General features: G+C 39.1%; 2 protein-coding genes across 3 annotated transcripts; one reads left to right on the forward strand and one right to left on the reverse strand.

The window, feature by feature from the left end:
* The first annotated feature begins 343 nt into the window (after nt 1-343).
* On the forward strand, nt 344-13,242 carry TOMM20L (translocase of outer mitochondrial membrane 20 like). The gene is made up of 5 exons (XM_069596713.1): nt 344-470; nt 618-661; nt 8,289-8,370; nt 12,006-12,148; nt 13,071-13,242. Exons 1-5 carry the CDS (start codon nt 344-346, stop codon nt 13,122-13,124), a joined length of 450 nt encoding a protein of 149 aa, XP_069452814.1. The 3' UTR covers nt 13,125-13,242.
* On the reverse strand, nt 10,033-27,959 carry TIMM9 (translocase of inner mitochondrial membrane 9). Of its 2 annotated transcripts, XM_069596715.1 has the most exons (6): nt 27,645-27,785; nt 25,576-25,664; nt 25,376-25,454; nt 16,520-16,583; nt 16,087-16,182; nt 10,033-13,697 (listed from the first exon to the last, which is right to left on the reverse strand). In XM_069596715.1, exons 4-6 carry the CDS (start codon nt 16,556-16,558, stop codon nt 13,563-13,565), a joined length of 270 nt encoding a protein of 89 aa, XP_069452816.1. In that variant the 5' UTR covers nt 16,559-16,583; nt 25,376-25,454; nt 25,576-25,664; nt 27,645-27,785; the 3' UTR covers nt 10,033-13,562. The 2 variants fall into 2 exon arrangements, with proteins under 2 accessions (XP_069452816.1, XP_069452815.1); XM_069596714.1 differs by lacking the exon at nt 25,376-25,454 and having other exon boundaries at nt 27,645-27,959.
* Between the last annotated feature and the right edge of the window lie 18 nt (nt 27,960-27,977).

Here is a 27,977-nt window from a genome sequence, read left to right on the forward strand (position 1 = left end):
TCAGTTCCCTCAGATAACCAGATTCCCGCATACTGTGGTTTGCCTTGGATGGGCGTCTGAGCTGAGATAGTGGGGCGCGTCTGGGTAAAGGGTTCAGAATTTGGAGTGCGACCGACCTGGATTGGAACAGAGCTCCACCACTCCGTGCTGTGAGAATCCCACAAGCGTCCTCTCAGACCCGCGATGTCCTTCGTCGACGCGCTGCTTCGCACGCCCGCGGCCCAGCGCACAGGAAGCCCCGAGGCCGGCATGGGCGCCGCGCCGACGCTCCCCGCCGGCTGGCCGGCTCCCCGCGCTCGCTGGCCCGCGCCCAACGCTCGGTTCGTGGGACGCCCGCGGCCGGATGCCCTGCGTCCGCACGGTCCTCGGCCTCCTGGCGGCCTGTGGCGCCATCGCCTTCCTTGGCTACTGCATCTACTTCGACCGGAGTCGGCGTGGCGACCCCGCGTTCAAGCGCCGCCTGCGGGAGAGTGAGTGAGACGGCGGCGGAGGCGCGACGGGCCCGGCTGGGCGGGCGGCGGCGGGGCTGAGCGGGCCCCCGGGGCGACAGGAGCCCGCGGGGCGCACGCAGGCATCTGCAGGGCTCACGACCAGCACGTGCCACGTTGTGTTTGCAGAAAGAAGAGCCCAGCAGCGAAAGGCTGAGGGACGGGGCGCCCAGGTGAAGTGCTTTAGCGACGCTGAGGTGGCGTTACAGTGAGTAACTTCCCGCCGGTGCAGGTAGCGGCTCGGCCTCAGGGTCCCTGGCGGTTTCCTGAGCAGCCATTTCCCATTGCCTCGATGCCTGCCCGCACCCCGCTTCCGCTCGGGCAATATTTAGCTTTTATTGTCCGACAGCGGGAGGAAGGAAGGAAGCAAGAACAATCTGGGGTCGTGAAAAGGCAGTAATAACGTGGTAGGAAAAGGCACTTCGTTTAGTTTATAAAAAAGAAGAATGAGGAGCCTTTGCCCTTCCTGAGCCACGTGCGTGCGCAGTCGCTCCGTCCTGAGCCACACCAGGCACTTAAAGAGACCCAGGTCTGCCCGGCCAGGTACGGTGCTGAACCGCCCACTCCTGTTCTACGAGGCCTTTCTTCTAGCTCAGAAACAGGATGTATCCTCTTTTTCTCCAAAATGGAATTTGATCAGTCGTTACGAAGTCATTTGGGGCTTCCCTGGTGGTTCAGTGGGTAAAGCGTCTGCCTACAAGGCGGGAGACCCGGGTTCGATCCCTGGGTCGGGAAGATCCCCTGGAGAAGGAAATGGCAACCCACTCCAGTACTCTTGCCTGGGAAATCCCATGGACTGAGAAGTCTGGTAGGCTACAGTCCGTGGGGTCGCGAAGAATCAGACACGACTGAGCGACTTTCCCTTCCCTTTGAAGGATAATCACAGTTATCTTGGTGATTGGTCCAACTTAACCAACTCACTTCATTTCTCAAACAGAGCGTTCTTGGGCTGTTCTGTGAAATTTTCATTCGGTTGATGCTAATTTGAGCGCCTCGCATTTGAGTCGCTGCCCATGTGAGGCATTGTTCTAAGTGTGGCAGAGGTTAGCAATGGCGAAAGAACATGCCCCATGTAACAGGAGCACAGGGGATTCCCTAGTGCTATTGCTGCTGCTGCCGCCAAGTCACTTCAGTCATGTCCAACTCTGTGCGACCCCATAGACAGCAGCCCACCAGGCTCTCCCATCCTTGGGATTCTCCAGGCAAGAATATTGGAGTGGTTGCCATTTCCTTCTCCAATGCGTGCGTGCATGCTAAGTTGCTTCAGTCGTATCTGACTCTGCGACCCCATGGACAACAGCCCTCCAGGCTCCTCTGTCCACGGGATTCTCCAGGCAGGAATACTGAAGTGGGTTGCCATTTCCTTCTCCCATTCCCTGGTGACTCAGTAGTAAAGAATCCACCTGCTACTGCAGGAGACCCCGGTTCAGTCCCTGGGTGGGGAAGATCCTCTGGAGAAGGAAATAGCAACCCACGCCAGTATTCTTGCCTGGAGAACTCCACGGGCAGAGGAGCCTGGCAGGCTACTGTTGCAAGAGTCCGACGTAACTTAGCGAGTAAACAACATCAGGAGCACAGAGGAGGCTGCTAAGTCGCTTCAGTCGTGTCTGACTCTGTGTGACCCCACAGACGGCAGCCCACCAGGCTACCCCATCCCTGGGATTCTCCAGGCAAGAACACTGGAGTGGGTTGCCATTTCCTTCTCCAGTGCATAAAAGTGAAAAGTGAAAGTGAAGTCGCTCAGTCGTGTCCGACTCTCTGCGACCCCACGGACTGTAGCCTACCAGGTTCCTCCATCCATGGGATTTTCCAGGCAAGCATATGATCACTTTCAGGGCAAGGTTATCATGGAGGTGTTCTTACTTATTGCTACTTTCACCTTAGAGCTTAAAACTTTATCTTATTTTACTCCTGAATCTTCAGTATGAGTCGGGTGGGGTGGGGATATCACATTTTTGTTCCACGGACTTCCCCAGTGGCTCAGATGGTAAAGTGTCTGGCTACAATGAGGGAGGCCTGGGTTCGATCCCTGGGTCAGGAAGATCCCCTGGAGAAGGAAATGGCAACCCACTCCAGTACTCTTGCCTGGAAAATCCCACGGATGGAGGAACCTGGTGGGCTACAGTCCGTGGGGTCGCAAAGAGTGGGACACGACTGAGCAACTTCACTTTCTCTTTTCACCTTCATGCATTAGAGAAGGAAATGGCAACCCACTCCAGTGTTCTTGCCTGGAGAATCCCAGGGATGGGGTCGCACAGAGTCGGACACAACTGAAGCGACTTAGCATCCCCAGGGCTACCTGCTGAGTCATCTGAAGGCTTACTCCCTCACATATCGGGCAGCTATGCTGGCTGGCCACTTAGCTGGGACTGTTGCACAGAACAGCTACACAGGTCCTCTCCTTGTGGCATGGTCTTCCTCACAGTATGGTGGAAGGGTCGTACTGGGTAAGCAAGTTTGTAATATATTTGTGTGTGTGTGTGTGTGTGTGTGTTGATACACACAACTGACCCTTGAACAGCAAGCAGTTGGGGCAGCAACCCTTCTCTCTGTCAAAAATCTGAATACAACTTTATAGTTGGCCCTCTGTATTGGTGGTTCCAAATCTGAGGATTCAACCAACAGCAGATTCTGTAGCACAGTAGCACTGTTTATTGAAAAAAAAAAAAAAACACATATAAGTGGACCTGGCAGTTAAAACCCATGTTGTTCAAGGGTCGGTTGTATATATGTATTTCTTTATACATATATTTGAGAGAAAACATGGAGCCTGCCAGGTGCTGCCAGTTCTGCCTCATTGAGACCCACTCAGTTTTGAAGGGAGAGGAAATGGACTCCAGCTCTTGTTAGAGGAGGCCAAGTTTTGGAAGTGCAAGCAGACTGGGAATATTGCTGTGGCTGTTTTTGGAACATGCAGTTCTTCATGGAAGACTTTGGGGGTGGCAGATCCCTCTATTCAGTAAATGTTTGACAAAGAAAGGAGTCACAGTTGGGGATGGTGGGAGGTGAGGTTGGAGAGCTAATTAAGGGCCCTGCATCTGGGAAGGCTTTGAAGACCTGAAGTTAAAAAATTCAGATTCAATGGGGGAAATTACTGAAGATTTCTGAGCAGGAATTGTTTTTAAAATAAGGGGAGAAAAAAAAACTTTTTACGTTAGATCAGGCAGGAGTGTGCTAGATGGACTGAAGAAAAGGAAAGTTATTGCAGCAGTTCAGGTAAGAGGTAATCAAAGTCCTGAACTGTAGTGGTGTCAGTGGCAAATTGGTGATGAGAGATGGGAGATAAACTTTCCAGAAAGAACAGGTAGTTCATGCTTGCTGATGAAAGGGTAGTGGAGAACAGGAGACACAGATTTCTGGGGATTCAAAATGGAGTCTCATAGAGAAAAAAGGTACAGTTGACAAAGAAAGTAGAAGAGGGAGTATTCAAGGCTGGGCATGAGAGAGGAGATGGTTTCCCTGGGCAGACCCTGGGTCAATTCCATGGCCCTCTCCTTTCTCTGTCCTTATAAATAGTTGAAGTTAGTGTTTGTTGGTGTGATTATTAATGCTTTCTGTTTACTAGAATCAACTCCACCAGGGCAGACCTTGTCTGTGTTTTTACTCTCCATTGTCTCCCCAGTGCTTAGAACAGTGTCCAGTATATTGTAGGCACCCAACAAATATTTGTTGAATATTGTTGTTTATTGTTCAGTCGCTCAGTCGTGTCCGACTCTTTGCAACCCCATGGACTGCAGCACGCCAGGCCTTCCTGTCCATCACCAACTCCCGGAGTTTACTTAAACTCATGTCCATCAAGTCAGTGATGTCATCCAACCATCTCATCCTCTGTTGTCCCCTTTTCCTCCCGCCTTCAATTTTCCTCAGCATCAGGGTCTTTGCAAATGAGTCAGCTCTTTGCATCAGATGGCCAAAGTATTGGAGTTTCAGCTTCAACATCAGTCCTTCCAATGAACACTCAGGACTAATCTCCTTTAGGATTGACTGGTTAGATCTCCTTGCAGTCTAAGGGACTCTCAAGAGTATTCTCCAACACCACAGTTCAAAGGCATCAGTTCTTCAGCATCAGCTTTCTTTATAGTCCAACTCTCATGTCCATACATGACTACTGGAAAAACCACAGCCTTGACTAACTAGGTGGACCTTTGTTGGCCAAGTAATGTCTCTGTTTTTTAATATGCTGTCTAGGTTGGTCATAACTTTTCTTCTAAGTAATAAGCATCTTTTAATTTCATGGCTGCAGTCACCATCTGCAGTGATTTTGGAGCCCCCCAAAATAAAGTCTGCCATTGTTTCCCATCTATTTGCCATGAAGTGATGGGACCGGATGCCGTGATTATTGTAGGCAGAGAGAAACAGCTTGTGCAGAGGCACAGACCTTGAAATTGCAATATTTAAAGTGTGTGGCCAAAGAGATAGCTGAGTGGTAGTTTGGTGTCTTATTGTGGAAGTCTTTGATGCCAAATTTAAAAGTTTTGAAATTTTTCTGTTGTGGTGGATAACCAGTGATGGTGACTTTATTTCAGGAAATGGATGCAATTATTTCTTTTTGAAGTATGGGGTGGAGGAGGGAAGTCAAAGACAGGAAAATCAGTGGCAGTCCAGGAGGGAAATGATAAAGATCTGTTTATGTCAAATAAGGAAGAGGCAGAAGCAGGATTTTTCAAATGTTCTTTTATATAATTCTCATAACAACTCTGTTCTTCTAGTTTTATAGATGAATAAACTAAGGCACAGAAAGATATCTCTTCCTACTTACAGGATCTCTGTTCTTCCTCAGCCCAGCCCTTTTTGTTTCCCACAGCATGGTCTGTGATTCATCTGCATTAGATTTACCTGGGGCATTTGTTAAAACAGATTATTTGACCCAAGCACCAGCCATTGTGATTTAGGAGGTCAGAGGGAGCCCAGTGGTTATGCCGGCAGTAATTCTCAGACTTCAAAATTTAAGAGCCATCTGAGGAGCTCATTAAAAATCCAGATTCCTGAGCTCTACTCAGAGAAATTGATTTGGTAGGTCTAGGTGGAACCCAAGAAAACTGCAGTTTTAATAGCTCCTTAAGCCCATCCTTTGTGAAACACTGATCTCAGATTCTGCATAATCCCTTGTGCCCCCAGAAGCTCCTTCTCTTCTCACTAAGTGAACTCAGATCTCTAGACCTGGGGCCCCAGATTTTGCCTGCCTGCCAGACTCTGTAGTCTTCGATATCCTGTTGGCACCTCTGCTTTGTGTGTTCAGAAGTAAATTCATCATCTCATCCCTTGCCAGTGTTCCTTCTCCTGTTTCCCTGTGATGCTGATATTGCTCTCTGTTGTGACCCCGCTCAAATATCAACCTCATCTTCCACAGTCAATCCCCAATTCTTATTTTTCTATTTTGTGTCTCATACTCTGGGCTTCCCTGGTGGCTTAGCAGTAAAGACTCTGCCTGCTGTGCAGGGGATGGGAGTTCCATCCCTTGGTTGGGAAGATCCCTTGGAGAAGGAAATGGCAACCCACTCCAGTATTCTTGTCTGGGAAATCCCATGGACAGAGGAGCCTGTCAAGCTACAGTCCATGGGGTCAAAAGAGTTGGACACGACTCAGCCACTAAACCACGCACAACCATCTCATACTCTTTTCCCTTTCTGTTTCCATTGCTCCTTCACTACTTCAGGCTTTATATTACCTTTTACCCAGAATATTATAATAATTTCCTAACTTGTCTTACTACCTCTTATGCTGTTAGAATAAATCCCTTCTAATCTGCAGCTCTGTAACGCAGCTCCCTACTCTGCAGATGAAAGATGAATCCACTTAGCTTCGCACCGTGGACCTGGCATCATGGGTGCCTTCTATATAGATAGCCTTCTTTTCCTAGGAATTAGACATAATATATGGAAAGCTTTCAGTCCATAGCTGGGCTTCAGCAACTGGTATTTATCATTGTTACTTCATTCACCATATTATAATCCAGCTACGTAAGATCACTTGATATTTTCCCTGCAATTTTGTGTCAGTTGTACTTTTTTTTTTAAATTAGACCACTTAGGATTTCTTCTTTAAAAAAGTTATTTAATTTGTTTGGCTGCACTGGGTCTTTGTTACTGCATGTGGGCTTTCTCTGGTTGCCGGGAGCAGAGAGCTACTCTTTGTTGCAGTGTGAGGGCTTTCGTGTTGCGGTGGCTTCTCTCACTGCAGAGAATAGGCTCCCAGGCATGCAGGCTTCGGTAGTTGTGGCACACGGGCCTAGTTGCCCCATAGGATGTGGAATCTTCTTGGACCAGGGATTGAACCTGTGTCCCTTGCATTGACAGGCGGATTCTTAATCACTGGACCACCAGGGAAGTCCACTTGTATTCTTTCTTCATCAGACTTTCACTGAGCTTCTCCACATTTCAAATGCCATCTTTTCTGAGGAACTTTCCCTGGTCTCCCAACCAAATGGAACGTGTGAATATTTTGAGCCTCAGAAGACACTGGACTTTGTTGCTGATGTGTTACTGATCTCAGGCATGCTTTTTTCTCTTGGTTAGACTCTGGGCTCCGTGGGGATGGGCACAGGAGTCTAGATCTTCTTCCCTCGCCAGCTCTCCCTACAGTGTCCGGTTCACTAAACATCTCTTGAATGAAACTTGTGATTGTTACTGATCATCAGCATGTCTGCTGAGAAAAGCTTACAATCTGCTGGTTCATCCTATTTAAAAAAGATAATTCGTGGGGAAAACAAACACAAAAACCCTCCAGATATAAACGACTGAAGGTGCAGTGACTGTGGAGTGGATACTTTGAGCATGGTTTGCCCATGTTAGCTTTAAAGACAGCTCTTAGCTTAGTACCAGTGATGATCCTATCCTGTGAACCTGGTCACTTTCTTGAAACAGGCTGTAGCAAACCATAGCATCCTTCTGAATATCACCAACTGCCCTGTCAACCCCCACCATGCCCTTTGCTAAATCAACAAGCAGTGTTAATACTCTAAGCAAGAAAATAGGTTTGCAACATACTAAGAAAGCTACCTTTGTTAGAGTTGGTTACAGTGGATTTCTCCTATGTGTACTTAGCAAGCTGGGTAAAATGTGAGGTTGTTACAAACATCTTAACCAAACTTGAATATGCCATGTTTTTCTTTTTTTTCTTTTAGGAGGGTGAGGTTCAACTTTTTTTTTTACAATTATAACCAGAGCTAAATTAAGAAATTACCCTAGTCGACTGACTGACTTTCTCAGAGTTGTTAGATCTAAATGACAATATAACTCATGAAAATATATGGAAAAGTACAAAAGGTGATGTAAAATGGTGATCAGGGTGTCAAAGGATTAAGGTAACTGAAGAATAAAGCTGGCCGGGCTGCAGCCTGGCAGACGGTGGGTGTGCTGGTTTCACAAGGTGCCATCTAGGAAGGCCATCAAATGTGCCTGGTGACAAGTCACAGCCACCATCTGCCATGTTTTTCTGCTTTTCTTTTTAGTTGCCTGAAATTATAACTCCATTTTAAGAAACTGTTTTAAATATAAAGAGCAACTGCATTTGTCATACTCTGCATTTAGAGACTAGATTCAAGATGTGCTTTTAAAATAAAAGTTAGCCTGCTAGGCTCTTCTGTTCATGGGATTTCCCAGGCAAGAATACTGGAGTGGGTTGCCATTTCCTTCTCCAGGCGATCTTCTGAACCCAGGGGTGGAACCCAAGTCTTCTGCATCAGGCAGGCATTGGCAGCTGGATTCTTCACTGCTGAGCAACGAGAGAAGCCCTCAGTTTTGCCTAGTAACCATATACCTTACAGTTGTTACTTATTGTTAAATATTCTGACTCTTTTAGTTGTGGGATCCAGCAAAAAATGAAAAATTACAAGAATTTTTTCTGCAAGAGGTACGAATGGGAGAACTTTGCTTATCCAGAGGTAAGAATGTAAACATACTTTTGTAAGCAGTTATTTATGATAATTGATGTTTGAGAAATATTTATAGATTGGTATTTTTATGTCAAAAAACTTAACTAGCTAGATGTGTTAACCAGCTTGCTTCAGTTAAAGAGACACTGTCCCAGCATTTTCACTTCATTGCTGTCCAGCTCCACTCTGTTAAGAGTCTGTATTCAAGTTCATATTGCAGTCTTCGAAGTGGGCAGAGAGAGAAGCACAGCCAAATACAAGAACACCTTATTTACTGTCAGATAAAATTCTAAGTAAATGAGTTTTCCAAATGACTAAATGTTGTATGAATGAAAATGTAAAAAAAAAAAAAATAACTTCTTTATAAGATTTTTCCTGCCTAAGCATATTCTTAATAAAATACTTACTTTGATGATAAAATTATTATGAGTGATCATTCAGTGTAATGATACCTGTGGGGGTACCTTGCACTTAATGACCACGAATTGTATTTTGAATTATGACTTATCCTCACATACGCCAAGATGGATTTGAGAAACTTCACAATGTTGTCAGGTAAAATGATGGTAGATAATATAAGTATTTTATAAACATTGTATATAGTAATATCTATTGTGGTGTTTAATGCTAGAAAGAAAAATTGTTTTGAAGCTTATGTAAAGCATTAATGATATTGTTGGATGAATGAGCACCACACCCATTTATGTCTTTTTTTCATGTGTTGCAAATTCCCATGTATATCACAGTGCCTACAGCTATTTCTGCTTCTCTTTTTTGTCATTTTTGGAGACTTTTTTTCACTCTGCATTTAGAGGGGTAACATCCTCCAGGATTTATAAAAGCAAAAAGTAAGTCAAAATCCTGGAAAACGCATAGCATTATCCAAGAATATTTTTTAATCCAATGTCTTAAATGTTTTAAGAAATGAAAAAGCCATTCAAAGGCATTGCATATTAATCATTATAATTTGAAATTTCAGTACTTTTATTCAGTACAACTATTTTCTTTAAGGTATTATTATAAATGGACTAAAAAGTCTGTTAAATGTTAGTGACAAAATGAATAGTTAGAGCTGACTTAAATGACGTAAATAGGAGTTATTTTACACAAGATGATGAAACATAAGCTTTAAGGACTTTCATTTCCAAGGGCCTCTATGAAGGTTCTGGGAAGGTTCCTGCCAATCTTGTATTCTTAATTTCATATTCTTTTTCTCAAAAGGGGCCCCAGATTACATAAACTAGGGGCCACACAAGTCTGGATGAAGCCCTAGATACTCCTTTGATATAGAGGCAATTAAAATACAAAGACCCTTTCATCTTTAACATTTTTTGAGTTAGGACACTATAAATATGGATAGGAAAATGATGAATTATAAATAAAAAGAAAAATAATTTTATTATATTTTATTTTTATTTAATCCTTAAGAGCTATCATAGATATAGAGGTGAATATTACAAATATTGAGATGATGATAAAAATTGCAAACTTGAGTTTTTAAATTTTTCTCTCCAGGATGATAACATTATTTCTGTGAGCCCCTAAAATAATTAGCACTTTTAGGGTTATATACTTCTATTTTATTTCTGAAATTCTCATTGGTTGCTTATTCTTTAAATCCCCACCAAACCCAAAACCAATTAAATAAGAATCTCTGGGGTAGGACCCAGGTATCAGAATTTTTTTATTGAAGTGTCATTAGTTTACAATGTTGTGTTACTTTCAAGTGTACAGCACAGTGGTTCAGTTATACATATATTCTTTTTCAGATTTTTTCTCTTATAGGATCTTGAGTATAGTTCCCTATAGTTCCCTTGTTGGTTACCTATTTTGTATTTAGCAGTGTGTATAAATTAATCTCAGATTTCTAATTTGTCTCTCCCCATTGGTTACCATAACTTTGTTTTCTGTTTGAATCTATTTGTTTTGTAAATAAGTTCCTTTGTGTCATTTTTTTAGATTCCACGTTAGTGATATGAGAGTGTATTTATCTTTCTGACTTGCTTCATTTAGTATGATAATCTCTGGGTCCATCCGTGTCACTGCAAATGACATTATTTTGTTCTTTTTCATGGCTGAGTAGTATTCCATTGTTTATATGTACCACATCTTATTTAACATTCATCTGTTGATGGACATTTAGGTTGCCTCCATGCCTTGGTAAATAATGCTGTAGTGAACAATGGGGTGCATGTATCTTTTCAAATTATGGTTTTCTCCAGATGTAATATACAAGTTATTAATCTTTAAACTCCCCTAGGTTATTACCACGCTGGTTGAGAAACACTGTTCCAATGCAATAGTTTTTCAGCCAATTTTCTGTAATGTTTTCTCCAGTCACTTCTGCCACCACTGCCAACCCAGGCTTCACTGCTTTGCTGTCAGGTAGTTGTATAGCCGTCTCAGTTGTTTTTATGTCTAGGTAACCAGAGGGACCACAGAGCCAAAACTTTTCATAGAAATTTCTGACTAGCTAATTTGATTGGATTTAATCGTTGGTTGACGTAATTAACCAAACTGATTAGTTTTGGGGTTATGTTAGCTCCATCAACTTGAGAGCAGTCACTATTATCCCTTTTTCTTTCATTAAAGGGTTTGATACAAAGTGTTTGTTTCCTACTCAGTTGTATTAAATATGTCAAAATTTCAACTTCTGTTATTAGAAAACATGTGCAGGAGAGGCAGCACACTGTAGTCTCAAGGTTCAGAAAATTGGGTGCTATTACTAATTCTGGCATTAATTAGCTTTGAAACCTTAAATTGATCTTTGCCTGATTTTCCTAAAAGGAGATAGTGAGATTAAGTCATTACATGTTTTAACTTAAAGTCCTATCATTAATTTCCACTCTTCACAAATTTTCATTCTTATTTTATAGCCAGTCATTCTAAAACTCATCTGTCTTCCCCTAGATACATAATTCATGGTTACACTAAATTGTGCTTCAGCTCTTTAATAATACAGTCTATTCTGTAAAAGTCTCATTTAGCTAGGATATCAAGATGTCTCATCTGTAATATTTCATCAACCACATAGGTAAAGATAACTCATCACTACAGACACCAGCCTTTTTCAAATAAACTCAATATTCCCTCTTGCATACCCGAATTGCAGAACATGAACATTTCCAGTTCAAGAGTGCACTTTTAAATGGTAATTTGGGTCAGAAAGTTATTCACACTGTAGCCTGATCACAGTGAATCTAACAGGCAGCTCAACATTTCCGTTTATACTAGTTATTCTTTTTGAGACTTGTTCATAGTCTCAGAGAAGGCAGTGGCACCCCACTCCAGTACTCTCGCCTAGAAAATCCCATGGACGGAGTGGCCTAGAAGACTGCAGTCCATGGGGTCGCTGAGGGTTGGACTTGACTGAGTGACTTCACTTTCACTTTTCACTGTTATGCATTGAAGAAGGAAATGGCAACCCACTCCAGTGTTCTTGCCTGGAGAATCCCAGGGACGGGGGAGCCTGGTGGGCTGCCATCTGTGGGGCTGCACAGAGTCGGACACGACTGAAGTGACTTAGCATAGTCTTTAGTTTGATATGCTTTTGTAGTTTTAATGATTGGAGCTTTCTTGATAATTTGTAGAATATATGTTTGAGGAACTTTAAAATCCTGCTGTAAACTTATCAATCTATTCAGGAGAGGATCGAATGGGGGTTGAACATCTCAGCAATGCCCTTTTGGTGTGTGGGCAACCACAGGAACTTCTGAAAGTTTTCAAACACACACTTCCTCCCAAGGTATTTGAGATGCTATTGCACAAAATTCCCCTTATTTGCCAGGTAAGCACATATTTATCTTTGTTAACTGAACACTGTAAATAACCATGTTGGGCTTGATTAGATAAAAATAGCAAAGTATGTGTGTGAATGACCCCAAGTTTTAAATGAGTAACATCTCTGAATTTTTGTTTGCTTTTCTTAAGATGAAACAAGTTTCTTCTTTCATGTTCCTTTGACTATGATGGATTGTATATTTTGTTGAGTATTATACATGTTTTAACATTTCAACTTTAAAGTTAACATTGTTTATCTTTGTACTTTCAAAGACATCACTGCTATTGACTGACTGCAGTGTCAACAGAGGCCTATAAGTGGTATTGTTAGATAAATGACCTAATGGCCTATAGAACAAATATAGAAAACTGTAAATTGTCGAAGCAGAATAATACTTCTACTTTGCAATATGACAAATCACTTTGGTAAATTTAAACATATAGGCTAGTTAGTATTCTCTTAATTACTAGTTTATATTCGTAAGTGGACTGATACCTATTAAAAAATTGGCTTATGAATGAATTTCATTTGATAACAAACTGCTGCATGTACTTATACATCGATTAGAATTTCCTGCAAATGCATGGAATTGTTTAGCTCTAGGGCACTACTTTAACTTTGGTTTACTTTTTATTACAATTGATCACATGCAGTAGCTGAGAATATACTGTATACTGTTGGTCTAACTTGGAATCGTTCATGGTGGATTCTCAGCTTTTAAACAAAATGCAAAGCAACAGTCTCCACTAAAGCACAATAATCAGCTCTTAAATATTACCAAGCAGTGTCAGATGGAATGTTTCCTGAAGATATATGAAAATGTAGCTAGGATAAGAATGTGTAGTGCCCACCGTGGCACAAGAAGGGAGAAAAGAAAAGGATCATGCATTAAAATGATTAGCAAGTAACTATTTTATGTGTTTACCAGCAATTTGAGGCAGACATGAATGAACAGGAATACTTGGAGGATGATCGTGATTGAAAAACACTTCAACGTATCCACAGTCCAGTCAGAATGCTATGGAATTATATAGTATAAACAACTGCTCAGTGATATTTCCATTTATTTTACTTATAGTAATAAAATTTTTTCTATCTCATACATGATATTTTGCTTTAAAATTAACAGTCACAATTGAAGAAACAATGGTTTATTTTTCTAATCAACTGACCAAGCTGCTGAATCTTAAGGCCTCAACAAGTGTTGCATCTTATTATTTTCACTGAACAATAAGACCTTCTATTTTGATTACTCCTGTATATAACAATTTTGTTTCTCCAGTTGTTTCCATTTGCCAGTCATGACAGGTGGTTTAACATGGTGGCTACTGCTTTCAGAGGATTCTATCAGGTGGATCCTCATTTCCAATGCAATAGCTGTTGGCAATCTTTCATCAAAAGTCCCTCTGTTAGGACTTCTCTATCGTGGCTGGCCAAGGAGTCCTGCTTTGGCAGCCAGGGCTTCATTCTGCTGAATATGATATTCCTGAAATCTCATAGATATTCGTTGAGTCATTTTTAAATACTTCTGTAAGCAATGTTCTGAACAGGTAGTCTAGAAATAAAAAGACCCAAGAGGCAACACAAAAATATTAATTAAAAATACTGTACATATTCAAAAAGCATAACCAGTGGGTACTTTCCTTTCTTTGAATATGTTTGAGAATTAAATGGTATCAATAAGTCACAAGTGATCATAGCTTTCAACTGTTAATACCTTCATATATTTATAAAAATTAGTACATACTGAATGCTTACCAGTTTGTAGGTACTAAAAACAATGGTAAGTCCCTGCCTTTTGGACTAGATTTTCTGTAGGTACGTTTCAGTAGTAAGTGAAATTCCACATTCCCATCTGTTATTCTGATTGTCAAAATGAAGGTCCAGTAGCAGGTTTGTTCCTTTTTAATGAGAAAGTCATTCTCAATATTGCTATTATTATTATAATTTTGGCCATGTGGTGCAGCTTGTGGGATCTTCATTCCCTGACCGGGATTGAATCCAGGCTATCAGCAGTGAAAGCACAGAGCCCTAACCACTGGACTCCCAGGGAATTCCCCATTCTTAATTTTCAACTTTTTACTTTTTAATAAGACTATTTTACTTAGCATCTCTCAAACTTTGTCATTTATTTAACAAATGCTTATTGAATTGTTGGTTCTATTAATATATTAAGTTCTTGGCATGAAAATTTATCAGCATCTTCCACTTGAGGAAGTTTATGTCACTTTCAGCAAATACATAAATGTTTTGAAGAGATTGTCAAAAGTTAAGATTTGGAACTGGTTAAGATTTCAGAGTCCATCTATGCAATATGAGCCACCAGATTCAAGCTCTGCTTTTTCAAAAATTAACCTGAGTTCTCAGAGTCAGATAGGAGAGCTGTGTCAAGTTTCTCTAGCCTGGGCATCTTGACTAAAAGCTAATTATTAAGAATCTTTGGGGAATACATGTACATCCATGGCTGATTCGTGTCAATGTATGGCAAAAACTACTACAATAGGGTAAAGTAATTAGCCTCCAATAAAAAAAAAAAGAATCTTTGCTGTGGAACAATATTCAGCAAGTCCCTGGCATCTTCTCTTTAAAAAGTCTGCCATATAGATGGCATTACTGACTCGATGGACGTGAGTCTGAGTGAACTCCGGGAGATGGTGATGGACAGGGAGGCCTGGTGTGCTGCGATTCATGGGGTCGCAAAGAGTCGGACACGACTGAGCAACTGAACTGAACTGAACTTTCATTCTCAAAGGCCTGGATTCTGAACCTTATTAAAATATCAAGTGTCAAAAAAAATAAAAAATAAAAAGTCTGCCATAGTTCAGTGTGGCTGTGATATTAAATTTGATATCATTCAACTCAATGCCACAGAGTCCTTGGCTGTTTAAGTTCCTCTGAGCAATAGAACATATAAAAGATAGCCTAAATTCACTCACACATGAAGAGATGCTCAACATTGCTCAGTATTAGAAGAAATGCAAATCAAAACTGCAAAAAGATATCATGTCACACCAGTCAGAATGGCCAACATCAAAAAGTCTACAAACAATAAATGCTGGAGAGGATGTAGAGAAAAGGGAATGCTTTTGCACTGTTGGTGGGAATGTAAATTAATATTGCCACTATGGAAGACCGTATGTAGATTCCTTAAAATCCAGGAATAAAACCAGCATATGACCCAGCAATTCCACTCCTAGGCATATACAGTGAGGAAACCAAAACTGAAAAAGACACATGTATCCCATTGTTCATTGAAACACTATTTACAATAGCTAGAACATGCAAGCAACCTAGATGATCATCAACAGATGAATGGATAAAGAAATTGTCGTACATATACACAATGGAATATTACTCAACCATAAAAAGGAACACGTTTAAGTCAGTTCTGATGAGGTGAATGAACCAAGAACCTATTATACAGAGTGAAATGAGTCAGAAAGAGAAAGATAAATACCGTATTCTAACGCATATATATGGAATCTAGAAAAATGGTACTGAAGAATTTATTTAAAGGACAGCAGTGGAGAAACAGACATAGCGAATAGACTTATGGACATGGGGAGAGGGGAGGAGAGGGTGAGATGTATGGAGAGAGTAACATGGAAACTGACATTACCATATGTAGAACAGACAGCCAATGGGAATTTGCTGTGTGGCTCAGGAAACCCAAACAGGGGCTCTGTATCAATCTAGAGGGGTGGGATGGGGTGGGAGATGGGAGGGAGGTTCAAAAGGGAGGGGATATATGTATACTTAAGGCTGATTCATGTTGACGTTTGACAGAAAACAACAAAATTCTATAAAGCAATTATCCTTCAATAATAATAATAATAAAGATAGCCTAAATTCATATAATAACTTGGAACAAGCAAAATGTTGAGGGCATCCCATTTATATTATGATGACCTTAGAGAATTTTTAGTGGGCAACCGTTTTCATACCTCTTCAGGTTTTACTTCTCTTGTTGTGAAGTCTTTGACACAGTCCAAAAAGCAGGTTTCTGTAAGTTTATTGTAGGTTCCAAGAAATTCCTTAAACTACAAACAAATTAGAAGTTTCTTTAATAACAGGTTTTTAAAACAAATGTTTTAAATACTGATGTATCTAGGCAAAATAGCCCGTAATACTTGAAAGGTTCTTTTACTACCTTCAATGGGTATAATATGATCTACAAAATATAGTCAGATTTTCTAGTTGAATATTTATCCTTTCCTGGATTATCTTTCAAACTATCTGAAAAATTAACTTCATATCATTTAACATCCATCTGTGGAAATGAAATATAAATATTTTGTGAGATCACTGACTGACATGGTTGTATCCACTAATGCCTTTGTTTTGCAAAATCCCTTTTCCTTAATTATATTACCTTACCTGTTTTATCTGATCAGATTCTGGTATTTGTGCAGCCATATTCTTTTGGTACGTTATTAGTCACCTGATTTAAAAGTAAAAAGTTTTGTCAGTCTGTATACAAATGTTTTTAGGCTAATTGAAGGTAATAAAAACAAGAATAGATTATGAAATAGAATTGAAACACGTCTACTTGAAATTACTGTTCAAATTTTATAGATTTCTAAATGATTATGTAATTATATGCCACGCCTCCCAATTTCCCAGGTCATTAATAAGAACTCATAGTTTAGAATTTAATTTTTTAATGTTAGCTAGCTATAAGACCCAAAATCCCTATATATCTAAATCTCCAATTTTAAGACAGTTTGCTGTTACTTTGCAAAGCCCTGGGTTAAAGCCCCATTCATAGTAGAATTTTATAGGAAAGAAATCTCTGGTGTCTCTATGAGTACTTAAGTTAACTGTTCCACTGGTTGCTAACACAGCTTAGGCCAGTGCTATTAAAGATCCTTTTTACAAACACCATCTACTTAAGACCTACCAGAAACTTCTGAATATATGACACTGTGATCTAGCTTGGGGGCAACAGAGAAGTGAAGATAAGGAAGTCAAAGAGCCTTTCTGAATTACTGGGATTTTCACATATCCTAAATGGAGGACACAGGCTCAGTTAATTCTGACACAGGAAGGTGTCACATTACTTATTCTATCCTGGCTAGTTCTAAAACAGATGAAATATATAAAAGATTTGTATCAAACAGATGAAATATATAAAAGACTTGTATAAAACAAAGCTGTTTAAAACAGAAACAACATGTAAAGGAAGAAAAAACAAATGCTAACTATGTATACTGCAAACTAACAGAATTTATATGTATTATATTTAGCTTTGAGTTTCTTGGTAACCAATACAAAAAAGATAAAACTGGATATGTATACATTCTTAGCTAATACCGTGAAAATTCTCATTTTGAATAACAAATGCAATCAATGGTAATTCCATTCCAGCATTCCCAATCATGTATAAAACGTTCCCTCTTTTGCATTTAATCTTCCCTCCTCTTTTGTCCCTATCCTGTATGTTCATGAGTATTACTGCCATTTTTAAAAAGTTATCTTTTCCACATGCCAGGGGAAGCACCAGTTGTCTTCTACTTACTATCCTAGTCATATTCCAAAAGTCTAACTGCACTGTATTTTAGAGAATCGTTGGTTTAGCAGTAACATAAACTATCTTTTCTACAAAAACTCTTTGGTGTCTGCTACAAACAATGCAGTAGTGGTTTTAGATTAATCCAACATTCAGGCAACCGAGTGTTCCATAAACACCTAAAAAGTTATCAAGAATGCTCTTTATTCCTATTTTATTTCACAGCTTTGTAAATGAGATATACATTTTAACTACATAAATTACCTGAAAAATACCAGGAATTAACTAAAGGTCACAGCTTTTTAGGTATTGCGGTGACTATCATCATTGTTATGTTCCAGGTAAGATACTTCCATTATAGTTACTCTTTGCTCACTTAAGTCTTGAAACACTGATTCCATACCCTCCAACTATGGGACACAATAGAAACCCAAACCTAATTATTACATCATTTTCTAGTATCAACTTCAAACTGTTTTTACAGTTTGAGATCTTAACGGTTACAATTTTGCTAGATAGATGTGGGTAGATAATCACTCAGTAAACATTTATGTACCAAGTACTGTGCTAGTTATGAAATCAGCTATGCTTCTGAGGTAAGGTGTACTTTATGACTGCTATAAAATATCACTAACCAGTCAAAGAAACAGAGGATTCTGTTAATATATCATACAATGAGGTTTAGGATTTGTGCTTCTGGGAGGATGAGGTAGATGTGCTTTTTGCTATTTGTCTCACTAAGTACAACTAAAACCCCTGGACATTACATGCTTATCTTCTCCACCAAAGGGCTAGGAATGGGGAAGCCTATAAAACAGAAAACTTGTAAACAATAACTGCTGTACTCCAGGCCAGCACAGAAAAAACTCTGGTCTTCATCTCTACCCAAATCAGCGTATGCCAGGTAGACTTCTCCCCTCACCAGGCTCTGTAACAAGACACTCCAACTCCCACACCAGAGTAGCATCAGAGAAGGGTTATTAGGGAACAGGGGCTTTAATTCTTACTGGGCATTAATAAGGACTGCTCCCCCTAAGTGTCAGTGGAAACAGCATGGGGAGCCTTCCATCTCAGTTGTCAGTGATGAAACACCTTTCTCCCTTCCCTCTGGGGTGGTATCAAAGGAGCCCTAGCTGCGATCAGGACCTGCCTGCTGCCCCATGGTAATGAGGCCATACCCTCCTGTGGTGTCAGTGGAGGCTATGTGGGGAGCAGTAGTGAGGCACTCCAGCCCCTTTCAGCCAGGGAGAGACCAATGACGGCCCAGTAGAGAGCCACAGCTCCCACTCTCACCAGCAGAAATGAGGAACGTGGCCCAGATCCCTGAAACACACACGCCCCTCAAGTGACAGAGTGAGGAACCTGTACTTATACCTTCACCTGGCAGTAATGAGATGCCCTCCTCTCCCCAATGAAGCAGTGTCAGGGCAGCCAGCTGTAAGAAACAGTTTAAATCTAGTCTCAAAATACAAGATGCAAAATCTCCAGGTTAAAAAGAAAAAAACCTCATACTAAGAACTAAGATCTCAAAAAAAAAAAAAAAATCCAACACTGAGATGAGAGATACCAGAATTATCTGACAAAGATTTAAAAACAGCTATTATAAAAAAACTGCTTCAATGAACAATTAAGAATGTTTAAAACAAGTGAAGAAAATATAAAGCTCAGCAAAAAGTGAAAAATATGAAAGGGAAAAAACCCCAAATAAGCTCAATAGACAGAATCAACAGCAGAATGAGAATGGGGGAATAGAGGAAAGAATCTGTGAAAGAAGACAGAAAACATAATTATCCAATTTGAATAACCAAAAAATATTGCATAGAATGAAAAAAAATGAACAGAGTACCAGGGATCTGTATGACTGTACCAAAAGATTTAACATTTGTTTTATTAGAGTCCTGGAAGAAGAGAAGGAGGAGCAGGGCTGTTAAAGTACTAGAAGAAATAATGGCTGAAAACCTCCCAGATTTGGTGAAAGAAGTTTATAGATCAAGAACTAAATTGTATTCCAAAAATCGTAAATACAAAGATACCGCATCAAGATACATCACGGTCAAACATTTAAAAACTAAAGACAAAAAATTTTAAAATCTGCAAGAGAAAAAGAGACATCTTATCTATAGGGGACACACTATTAGGATGACAGCAGAGTTCTCACCAGTCAACCCAGAAACCTGAATCTGGCAAAAAGTACCCTTTAGGAATGAAGGTGAAATCAAGACATTCTCAAACAAAGGTGAACTAAGAATTCATTGCCAGTAGACCTGCCTGAAAAGAATTGAAGTTCTAAGCAGAAACGAAATTATAAAAGGAGGCTTGGAACATCAGGGAGGAACAACATACGAAGAAAGAATGAGTAAGTACAGTACATTTCCCTTCTTGAGTTTCCTAAATTATATTTGACAATTGAAGCAAAAATTACTGTCTGACGTGGTTCCAAATTAAAAGACACTTGCTCCTTGTAAGGAAAGCTATGACAAACCTAGACCGTGTATTAAAAAGCAGAAAAACTACTTTTCCAACAAAGGTCTGTATAGTCAAAGCTATGATTTTTCCAGAAGTCATGTACAGGTGTGAGGGCTGGACTATAAAGAAAACTGAGCGCTGAAGAACTGATGTTTTTGATCTGCAGTGATGGAGAAGACTCTTGAGAATCCCTTGGACTGCAAGGAGATCGAGCTAGTCAATCCTAAGGGAAATCGACCCTGAATATTCACTGGAAGCCAGAGCTAAAGCTCCAATACTTTAGCCACCTGATGTAAAGAGCTGACTTATTTGGACCCTGAGGCTAGGAAAGATTGAAGGCAAAAGGAGAAGGGGGAGGTAGAGGATGAGATGGTTAGACAGCATCACCAACTCAATGGACATGAATTTGAGGAAACTCCAGGAGCACAAAAGATCAGACACAACTTAGCAACTGAAGAACAACTAAATAAATGGGTAAGTAAAGGGAAGTAAGGCTTCCACACTTCACTGAAACTAGTAATATGCTGACACCATTAGACTATGATAAGCTTTGTATATCTCATTTAATACCTAGAACAACCATTAGAAGAGAACAACATAAGGAGATAATACTCAAAAATATTAGATTAATAAAAATATATTCCAAAACATATTCAAATAATCCACAGTAAGGCAAGAAAAACTAGAACAAACAAAACAAAAAAGCACATTTCAGCCTTAATAAGCAATTAGATTAAATATAACTGGTGTAAATAATCAACAGACAGACTGGCTGAGTGGATTAGAGAAATGACAAAATATATGTTGTCTACAAGAAACTGACTCCTGATACAGAGTGAAAACAAAAGGATGGAAAAAGATTTATCATGCAAACATTTACCCAAAGGAAAGAGTGCATATATTAATACTAGATTAAGTAGACTTCAGAGCAAAGGAATTTACCAGAGACAGAAAAGGACATTAAAGGTCAATCTATCAAGAAGACACAGTTCTCCTAGATATGTGCGTCGTCAGCGGCACAGCTGTAAAACATGGAAAGAACTGAAAGGAGAAAAAGGCAAGTATAGTTGCAGATTTAAACCAACCTCTCCCGTCAATTGATAATATAACTCAACAAAATCCACAAGGTTCTAAAAACCTTAACACCATTAACCAATAGGATACGATCTACATTTACAGAACATTTCATGTATCCAGGCAATAGTACTGGAGTGGATTACCATTTCCTTCGCCAGGGTATCTTCCTGACCCAGGGATCGAACCCGGGTCTCCTGCATTGTAGACAGACGCTTGACTGTCTGAGCCACCAGGGAAGCCCTAATGTAATACCACAGAATACACATTTTTTCAATCAAGTGCCAATGGAACACATACCAAAATAAACCATATCCTGAGCCATAAAGTAACCTCAATAAATTTAAAAGAACTGAAATCATACATAGTCTGTTCTTAGACCACAATGGAATCAAACTAGAAACCACTACCAGATAACTGGAAAATTTCCAAACATTGGAAAATAAACAATACACTTCTGAATAATCTATGAATCAAAGAGGAACTCTCAAGAATTTAATTAAACTAAAATACAGCATACTAAAATTTGTGTGACACAGCTAAATCAGTGCCAAGAGGAAAATCTTATAGTACTAAATGCATATATTAAAGAGGAAATGTCTCATGCGACTTCCCTGGTGGTCCAGTGGTTAAGACTTTGCCTCCCAGTGCAGGGGATGTGGGTTTTGATCCCTGGTAGGGGAACTAGGATCCCATAAGCGGCAAGGCAACTAAGCCAGTGCGCTACAACTACTGAGTCTGCCACTGTAGCTAAGACCTAACACAGCCAAATAAGTAAATTTTAAAAAGGGAACTGTCTCAAATCAACAGTCTATGTTTTTATTTTCTTTTAACCTCAAGAATCTAAACAAGAGCAAAATAAACCCACTTAAAGTATGTAGAAGGACAAAAATAATAAAGAACCGAAATCAGTGAAAATGAAAACAAAGCAACAAACAAGAATCAATGAAACAAAGATGGTCCTTTGAAAAGACTGTAATAGACAAACCTCCAGCAAGACTAACAAAGAAATCACAAATTATCATTATCAGGAATAAAACAGGATATGGTTAATATAAACCCTGCAGATTCAAAAGAACAGAACTATGAACAACTTTATATACATAAATCTAACAACTTATTCATGAATTTAGTATTATCCTAATATTAAAACTAGACAAGATAGTACATACAAGAAAACTATAGAAAAATATCTGCATAAAATAGACATAAGAAACAGAAATAAAAATCCTGAACAAAACAATAGCAGATATAATCCACCAATATGTAAATGTGATTCACCATTTTAATTGATGGAAAAATAAAAGTCATATGATCTTATAAATTGATGCAGAAAAAAACTTTTGATAAAAGTCAGTCCCCATTCATGATAAAAACTCTGAAAATTAGGAAAAGAGGGGAACTTCTTCAACTTGGTAATGTACACCTACAAAAAATCCTACACCCTATACTACACAGTTAATGGTGAAAAACTGAATAGTTTGCCCTAAGATAGTGAGCAAAGCCAGATGTCTGCCCTTAGTACTCTTTCTCAACATACTGCTTGAAGGTCTACCCAGTGCAGTAACTCGAGAAAAGGAGTAAGACATACAGACTGTAAAGGAAGAAAATAAAACTGTCCCTCTGCAGATGGCATGACTGTGAACACAGAAAATCCCAAAGTCCCCAAAGAATCTACAAAGAAACTCCTAAAACAAAACAGTTTAGCAAGATCACAGGATTCAAGATAAACATGCAAAAATTGTATTTCTATATACTTTCAGTGAACAAATGGACACTGAAAAACAGAATACCATTTATAATCACTCAAAAAAGATTTAAGGGTAAATCTGACAAAGCACCTACAAGACTTGTATGCTGAAAACTATAAAATGCTCATGAAAGAAATCAAAGACTTAAATGGAGAGACACATTGTGTTCACGGCCTGGAAGACTCAGCATAGTAATGATGTCAATTTCCCCCAAATTGATATACAGGCTTAATGCAATTCCTGTCATGGTCTCAGTCACATTTATTATAAATATGAACAAGATTATTTTTAAATTTATATGGAAGGCAAATGGACTTAAATTCAAAAAAATAATAAGTAGGAAGAATCAGTTTGCTTGATTTCAAGACAACTACATAGGTATAGTAATTAATATTGTATGGTATTGGTGGAAAAGCTGACACATAGATCAACAAAACAGGACAGAGAACCAGAAACAGTCACACAATAGGACCAAATGATTTTTGGTAAAGGTGCAAAAGCAGTTAAGTGAAGACAGCTTTTTCAACAAATAGTGCTGGAATAACTGTACATCTATAGGCGAAAAATTTAACCTCAAAGTAAGTCTTTTACTTTATACAAAAATTACTTCAAAATAGACTTGGGACTTAAATACAGAACATAAAACTATGAAAACTTATAAAGATAGGAGAAAATCTTTGGGCTTTAGGGCAAAGAATTCTTAGCCTTCACAAGAAAAGCAAACTACATATCTGACCGATAACTAATAAATAACCAGACGATGTAAAGAAGCCTGCAGACTCTAGTAAAAACACAAATAATCCAATTGGAAAATATGCAAAAGACATTTCACCAAAAAGATTATACAGATGATGAACAGGCACACGAAGATGTTCAACATCGTTAGCCATTAGAGAAACAAAACCACAATGATATATAGCATTATACATCTATCACAATGGTTGAATTAATTAATGTACAACTATCATATGAGCCAGCAACTGTACTTCTGGGCATTTTTCAGAAAGAAATGAAAACTTATATTCACACAAAAACCTGCACATGAGTGTTTATAGAAACTTTATTCATAACAGTCAAAAATTGGAAGCAATCCAGATATTCTTCAACAGGTAGATGATTAAACAAACTGATACATCAACACCATAGAATACTATTCAGCAATAAAAAGGAATGAGGTACTGATACACCAATAGCCTGGATGAAACTCAGAGAATTACGCTAAGTGAAAAAGGCCAATCCCAGAAGGTCATATATTGTATGACTCCATTTATATAACATTCTTGAAATGACAAAATTATAGGGAAATTATTAGTGGTTGCCAGGGGTTGAGGAGGGGCTGGAGGAGGAGGGAAGTAGATGTTACTATAAAAAGGCACCATGTGAGACTTCTGAAATGGAAATGTTCTGCATCTTTACTGTATCAATATCAGTATCCTGGCTGTGAGATTGTACTATAGTTTTGTAAGATGTTACCATTGTGGAAGGCTGGATAAATGGCACAAGGTATTTTTTTCCTTACAACTGTACGTGAATCTACAATAATCTCCAAGTTTGAGGTTGCCAAGCTTTCTACTCCCTGCCCAAGAATAAGATACAGTATGCAGTGTGGTAAATGTTGGCAAATGATCAGAACTAGAGTTCTTTTGTCTTACTACTCCAAAAGCAGCCTGAAAACTGGTAAGATGACTTTTGTGGATAGGTGTTAAATGAAACCTTTGTTTTGTGAGAACTTAAATTTACAAGTTTGCAAATTATAATGCCCAAATCAGTTTTTATTACTATCCTAGTATTTCTTCAGTTTAAAATTCACATATGTGACTTTCTCAGGCAGAGGTCAGAGAGGTAGAAAGTATGAAATCTTTAAATGTTGTATCAGTTTCAAAAGCTGGTAACACTGTGCTGACTCATCACTTCCCCTTTCATATATAATTCATAGTGACAAATGATTGTTATTGGGAAGTCTTTGAAGAGATACAGATAAGGAACACCCCTAAATATTATTTGTCCTTGGTACTGTCTTCTAATATACAGTCCTTAATAGTATATCTCCTCCTTAAAATGAAATGGTTCATCTTACTTCAACAGTAGTAAAATGTTTCTTGAGAATTTGGAAAAAAAAAAATGTTTCTAGTACTCAAAGACCACTGTGTTAACATTATGATCTCTTTTTCTCTAGAATCATTCAATGATATATTTTCCAGTATCAAGATTATGGTATACCTAAGTGAAGGAACTTGTTCCTAGAAAATATTTGAGATGATTGAGTGAATAAATGATTTTCAAATTTACCTGACCTAAGTCTTCTAGCATTCTCTTTTGCAGTTATTTAATCATTAGCTATGCTGATTGATCGAGTCCAACAGCAACACAAACCACCTGATAGTGAGAAGAGGTAGAAGCAATATAGCTGCCCTTTTATTTGGTCCTAATTACCTTTTACTACAAGCAAATGTTTGTTATTGTAGAGGCAAATATCCAACCAAGGTGCTACCTCTTGTTATATGCTTTAAACCTGGAGAGGGAGGAAAGGGGTCTTAAGAATGATTACAACAATGCTAAGAAATTTTTGTATCAAAATATATAAAACCAGAGAACTTAAGAGTAAAAAGAGATGTTAGTCATCAAGCTCAAACCTTTCTTGATGCATGAGTTTCCCTTCTGTTCTGGAAAAGGAGTTGTCCAATCTTTGCTTGAATGTCTCCAGTAAGGCCTGATTTCTTACCTGAAAAATGAAAGGATTACAGTATGACTGCTGAGGCCCCTTTAAGCTCCAAGTGTTTGATTAAACCTGAATTTCTTCTGGCTAAATCATATTTTTTGAAAAGCCTCTTCCTTTTCAATAAGCGAAATTAGTTTTCTCAGTCTGAGGTTATAGTTCTTTAGCATATGTGTTATTATGTATTAAAAAATACTTAATATCCTATTTTTCCAGGTAATATGTATGTTCAGGTGAACACACAAGGACCAACAATTCTCTGAAATTTCTGAGTATTCAAGAAAACTAGGGTGTGATGGGGAGATACCCTCTAGTCTTCAGAATTATATGCAGATTTGTACCATGTCTGCAAATTTCTAATTTTGTTCAAACTTAGTTTACAATAAGTGATTCTTCTGATATCCTTAGCCACTGTCACTATAATTAATCTTGGGTTCAGCATGACTGGTACTGGTAATTGGAAATCTTGTGATTTAAGCAGGATTCATGAATGGATAATAAAACTACAGGGTGATAGGTTATTGGCGAACAGGATATACCCATTGTAGTATCAAAGCATTTCACAGGTTACACAAAAAGAAAACTTTCCTTTAACACTGGGAGATCCGTCAGTCACCACCTTAACCAGTGTGCTACCACTTATGTGGTATTCTTGCCAGAAATGTTTGATGAGACTCTGATCATGAGAGAATAATTAGGAACATCCACAGTGTAGGACAATGTATAAGATGACTGGTCTTTTCTAAAAATTAAAGTTATAAAGGAAAAGGAGTAGAAAGAGTTGTTCTAGAATACAAGACTAAAGAGTTGTGAATTTTGGATCATGAATCAAAAAAAAAAGCACTTTTGAGTTAAAAATAAAGGCTTCTGGGGATAATCAGAGAAATCTGAATGTTATTTTCTTAGGTGTGATAATCATATTGCAGCTATGTAAAAGTATGTTCTTAAGGAGATACATACTGAAGAAAATAGGGTTAAAAGTCATGATGTCTGCAACTTTTAAGTGGTTCAGAAAAAAAAAAAGTCTGAAAGAGAAACCAAATAAGTAAAATGTTAACAACAAAAAGAAATGAAAGAAACCAGTCTTGTGAGCCATTTTTTTGGTCCAGGGCTGTCCTTTATTTGATAGCTCAGCTATCTAAACCAATCTGCACTAACTTGCTATATTGATATAAAATAGGACTTTACGACATGTCCCTTTACATTATTTGCAGCAGGTTTAGGAAATTGTGCCTGATTAACCTTAGAGAGTAGAGGGCAAAGGTCACTTTTTCTTTCACAGTTAAGTTTCATCTCCAAAGTCTCTTACAACTCTGACACTGTCATTATATGTTTTAATTCACATAAGTTATAAAACAAATTGTGAACAGGTACTACCTAAAAGCCTAATAAAGGAAATACAACTAAAGTTAACAGACACTCATCAAGACTTAAAAGGTTCTCTAAAGCTGAGCTCTTACTGTCTTTTAATTATAGGATTTCTTCTATCAAAATAGACAGTTGAGTTGTAAAAATAAAATTTTTCATTTAACTTTTACATCAGATTACATTTTAACATCTTTTAGTAATGCGTAAAGGGAAACGTTTAAGCAATCCATCCTCGAAAATTAGCAGATCAGATAAGGTGTGTTGGCCCTGGTATTCTCTCTAGACAGCATTTTTCAGTTAAAGGAGGGTCTCCTGCTTGTCAGCTCAAGGTCAAGGCGTGGGTGCCTTTCAGTCTAACTCACTATCCCAAAACAAGACTCCGATTCCCCAGATCTGAAGATGGCTTAGAGCCTCGAATTCCGACTCTCGTCCAGTGACACGGTTCCGAGGGAAGTCCCAAACCCGCTCTCGGTACGCGCTGCCCGGTTCCGCAGCCCCCAACAGCCCCAAATACAAGAGGCGGCCTCCTTCAGAGACCCTGCCACCTTTCCCCGAGCGTTGCCGGCCGCCACCCGCCTGGAAACCCGGGATTCAGTGGACAGAGAAAAGAGACCATACTTAAGGATAGACTCTCGCATCCGACACCATAAAAGGCTGGGGGGCTACGTTGCCAGTCGACTCGCGAGGGGTAGGGGGCGGAGGGTCTGGGTCAGGGCGGGCGCCTCAGTCGCTCGATGAAAGAGAACACGTGGGAATGGCGATGTCAAATGGTTCTTATACCCTTCGCCGCCGATTCGTTATAATGTCAGAAACGCTAGAGGAAAGAGTAGGTATCATAAATGAATTGTTAAGTACCATGACAATTATTTTTTTACTCTCTTCTTAGACAAAATTCTATAATTCTGACTTTCTCGCCAATATCAACGCGAATCTGTCGAAGCTTTTTGTAAA

Source organism: Ovis canadensis, chromosome 7 (assembly GCF_042477335.2).
Source record: "Ovis canadensis isolate MfBH-ARS-UI-01 breed Bighorn chromosome 7, ARS-UI_OviCan_v2, whole genome shotgun sequence".
NCBI classification, from domain to species: domain Eukaryota; kingdom Metazoa; phylum Chordata; class Mammalia; order Artiodactyla; family Bovidae; genus Ovis; species Ovis canadensis.

Bases quoted from the DNA above. Each gene is read 5' to 3' on its own strand.
- TIMM9 (XM_069596714.1), bottom strand. From the start codon at position 16,558: ATGGCTGCACAAATACCAGAATCTGATCAGATAAAACAG. The intron at 16,183-16,519 runs GTAAGGTAATAT...ATTTGTTTGTAG, and splicing joins AATCTGATCAGATAAAACAG to TTTAAGGAATTTCTTGGAAC. The intron at 13,698-16,086 runs GTATGAAAACGG...TTTTATTTCTAG, and splicing joins GAGAAGTAAAACCTGAAGAG to ACTACCTGTTCAGAACATTG.
- TOMM20L (XM_069596713.1), top strand. From the start codon at position 344: ATGCCCTGCGTCCGCACGGTCCTCGGCCTCCTGGCGGCCTGTGGCGCC. The intron at 662-8,288 runs GTGAAGTGCTTT...TGACTCTTTTAG, and splicing joins CTGAGGGACGGGGCGCCCAG to TTGTGGGATCCAGCAAAAAA. The intron at 12,149-13,070 runs GTAAGCACATAT...TGTGTTTACCAG, and splicing joins AAATTCCCCTTATTTGCCAG to CAATTTGAGGCAGACATGAA.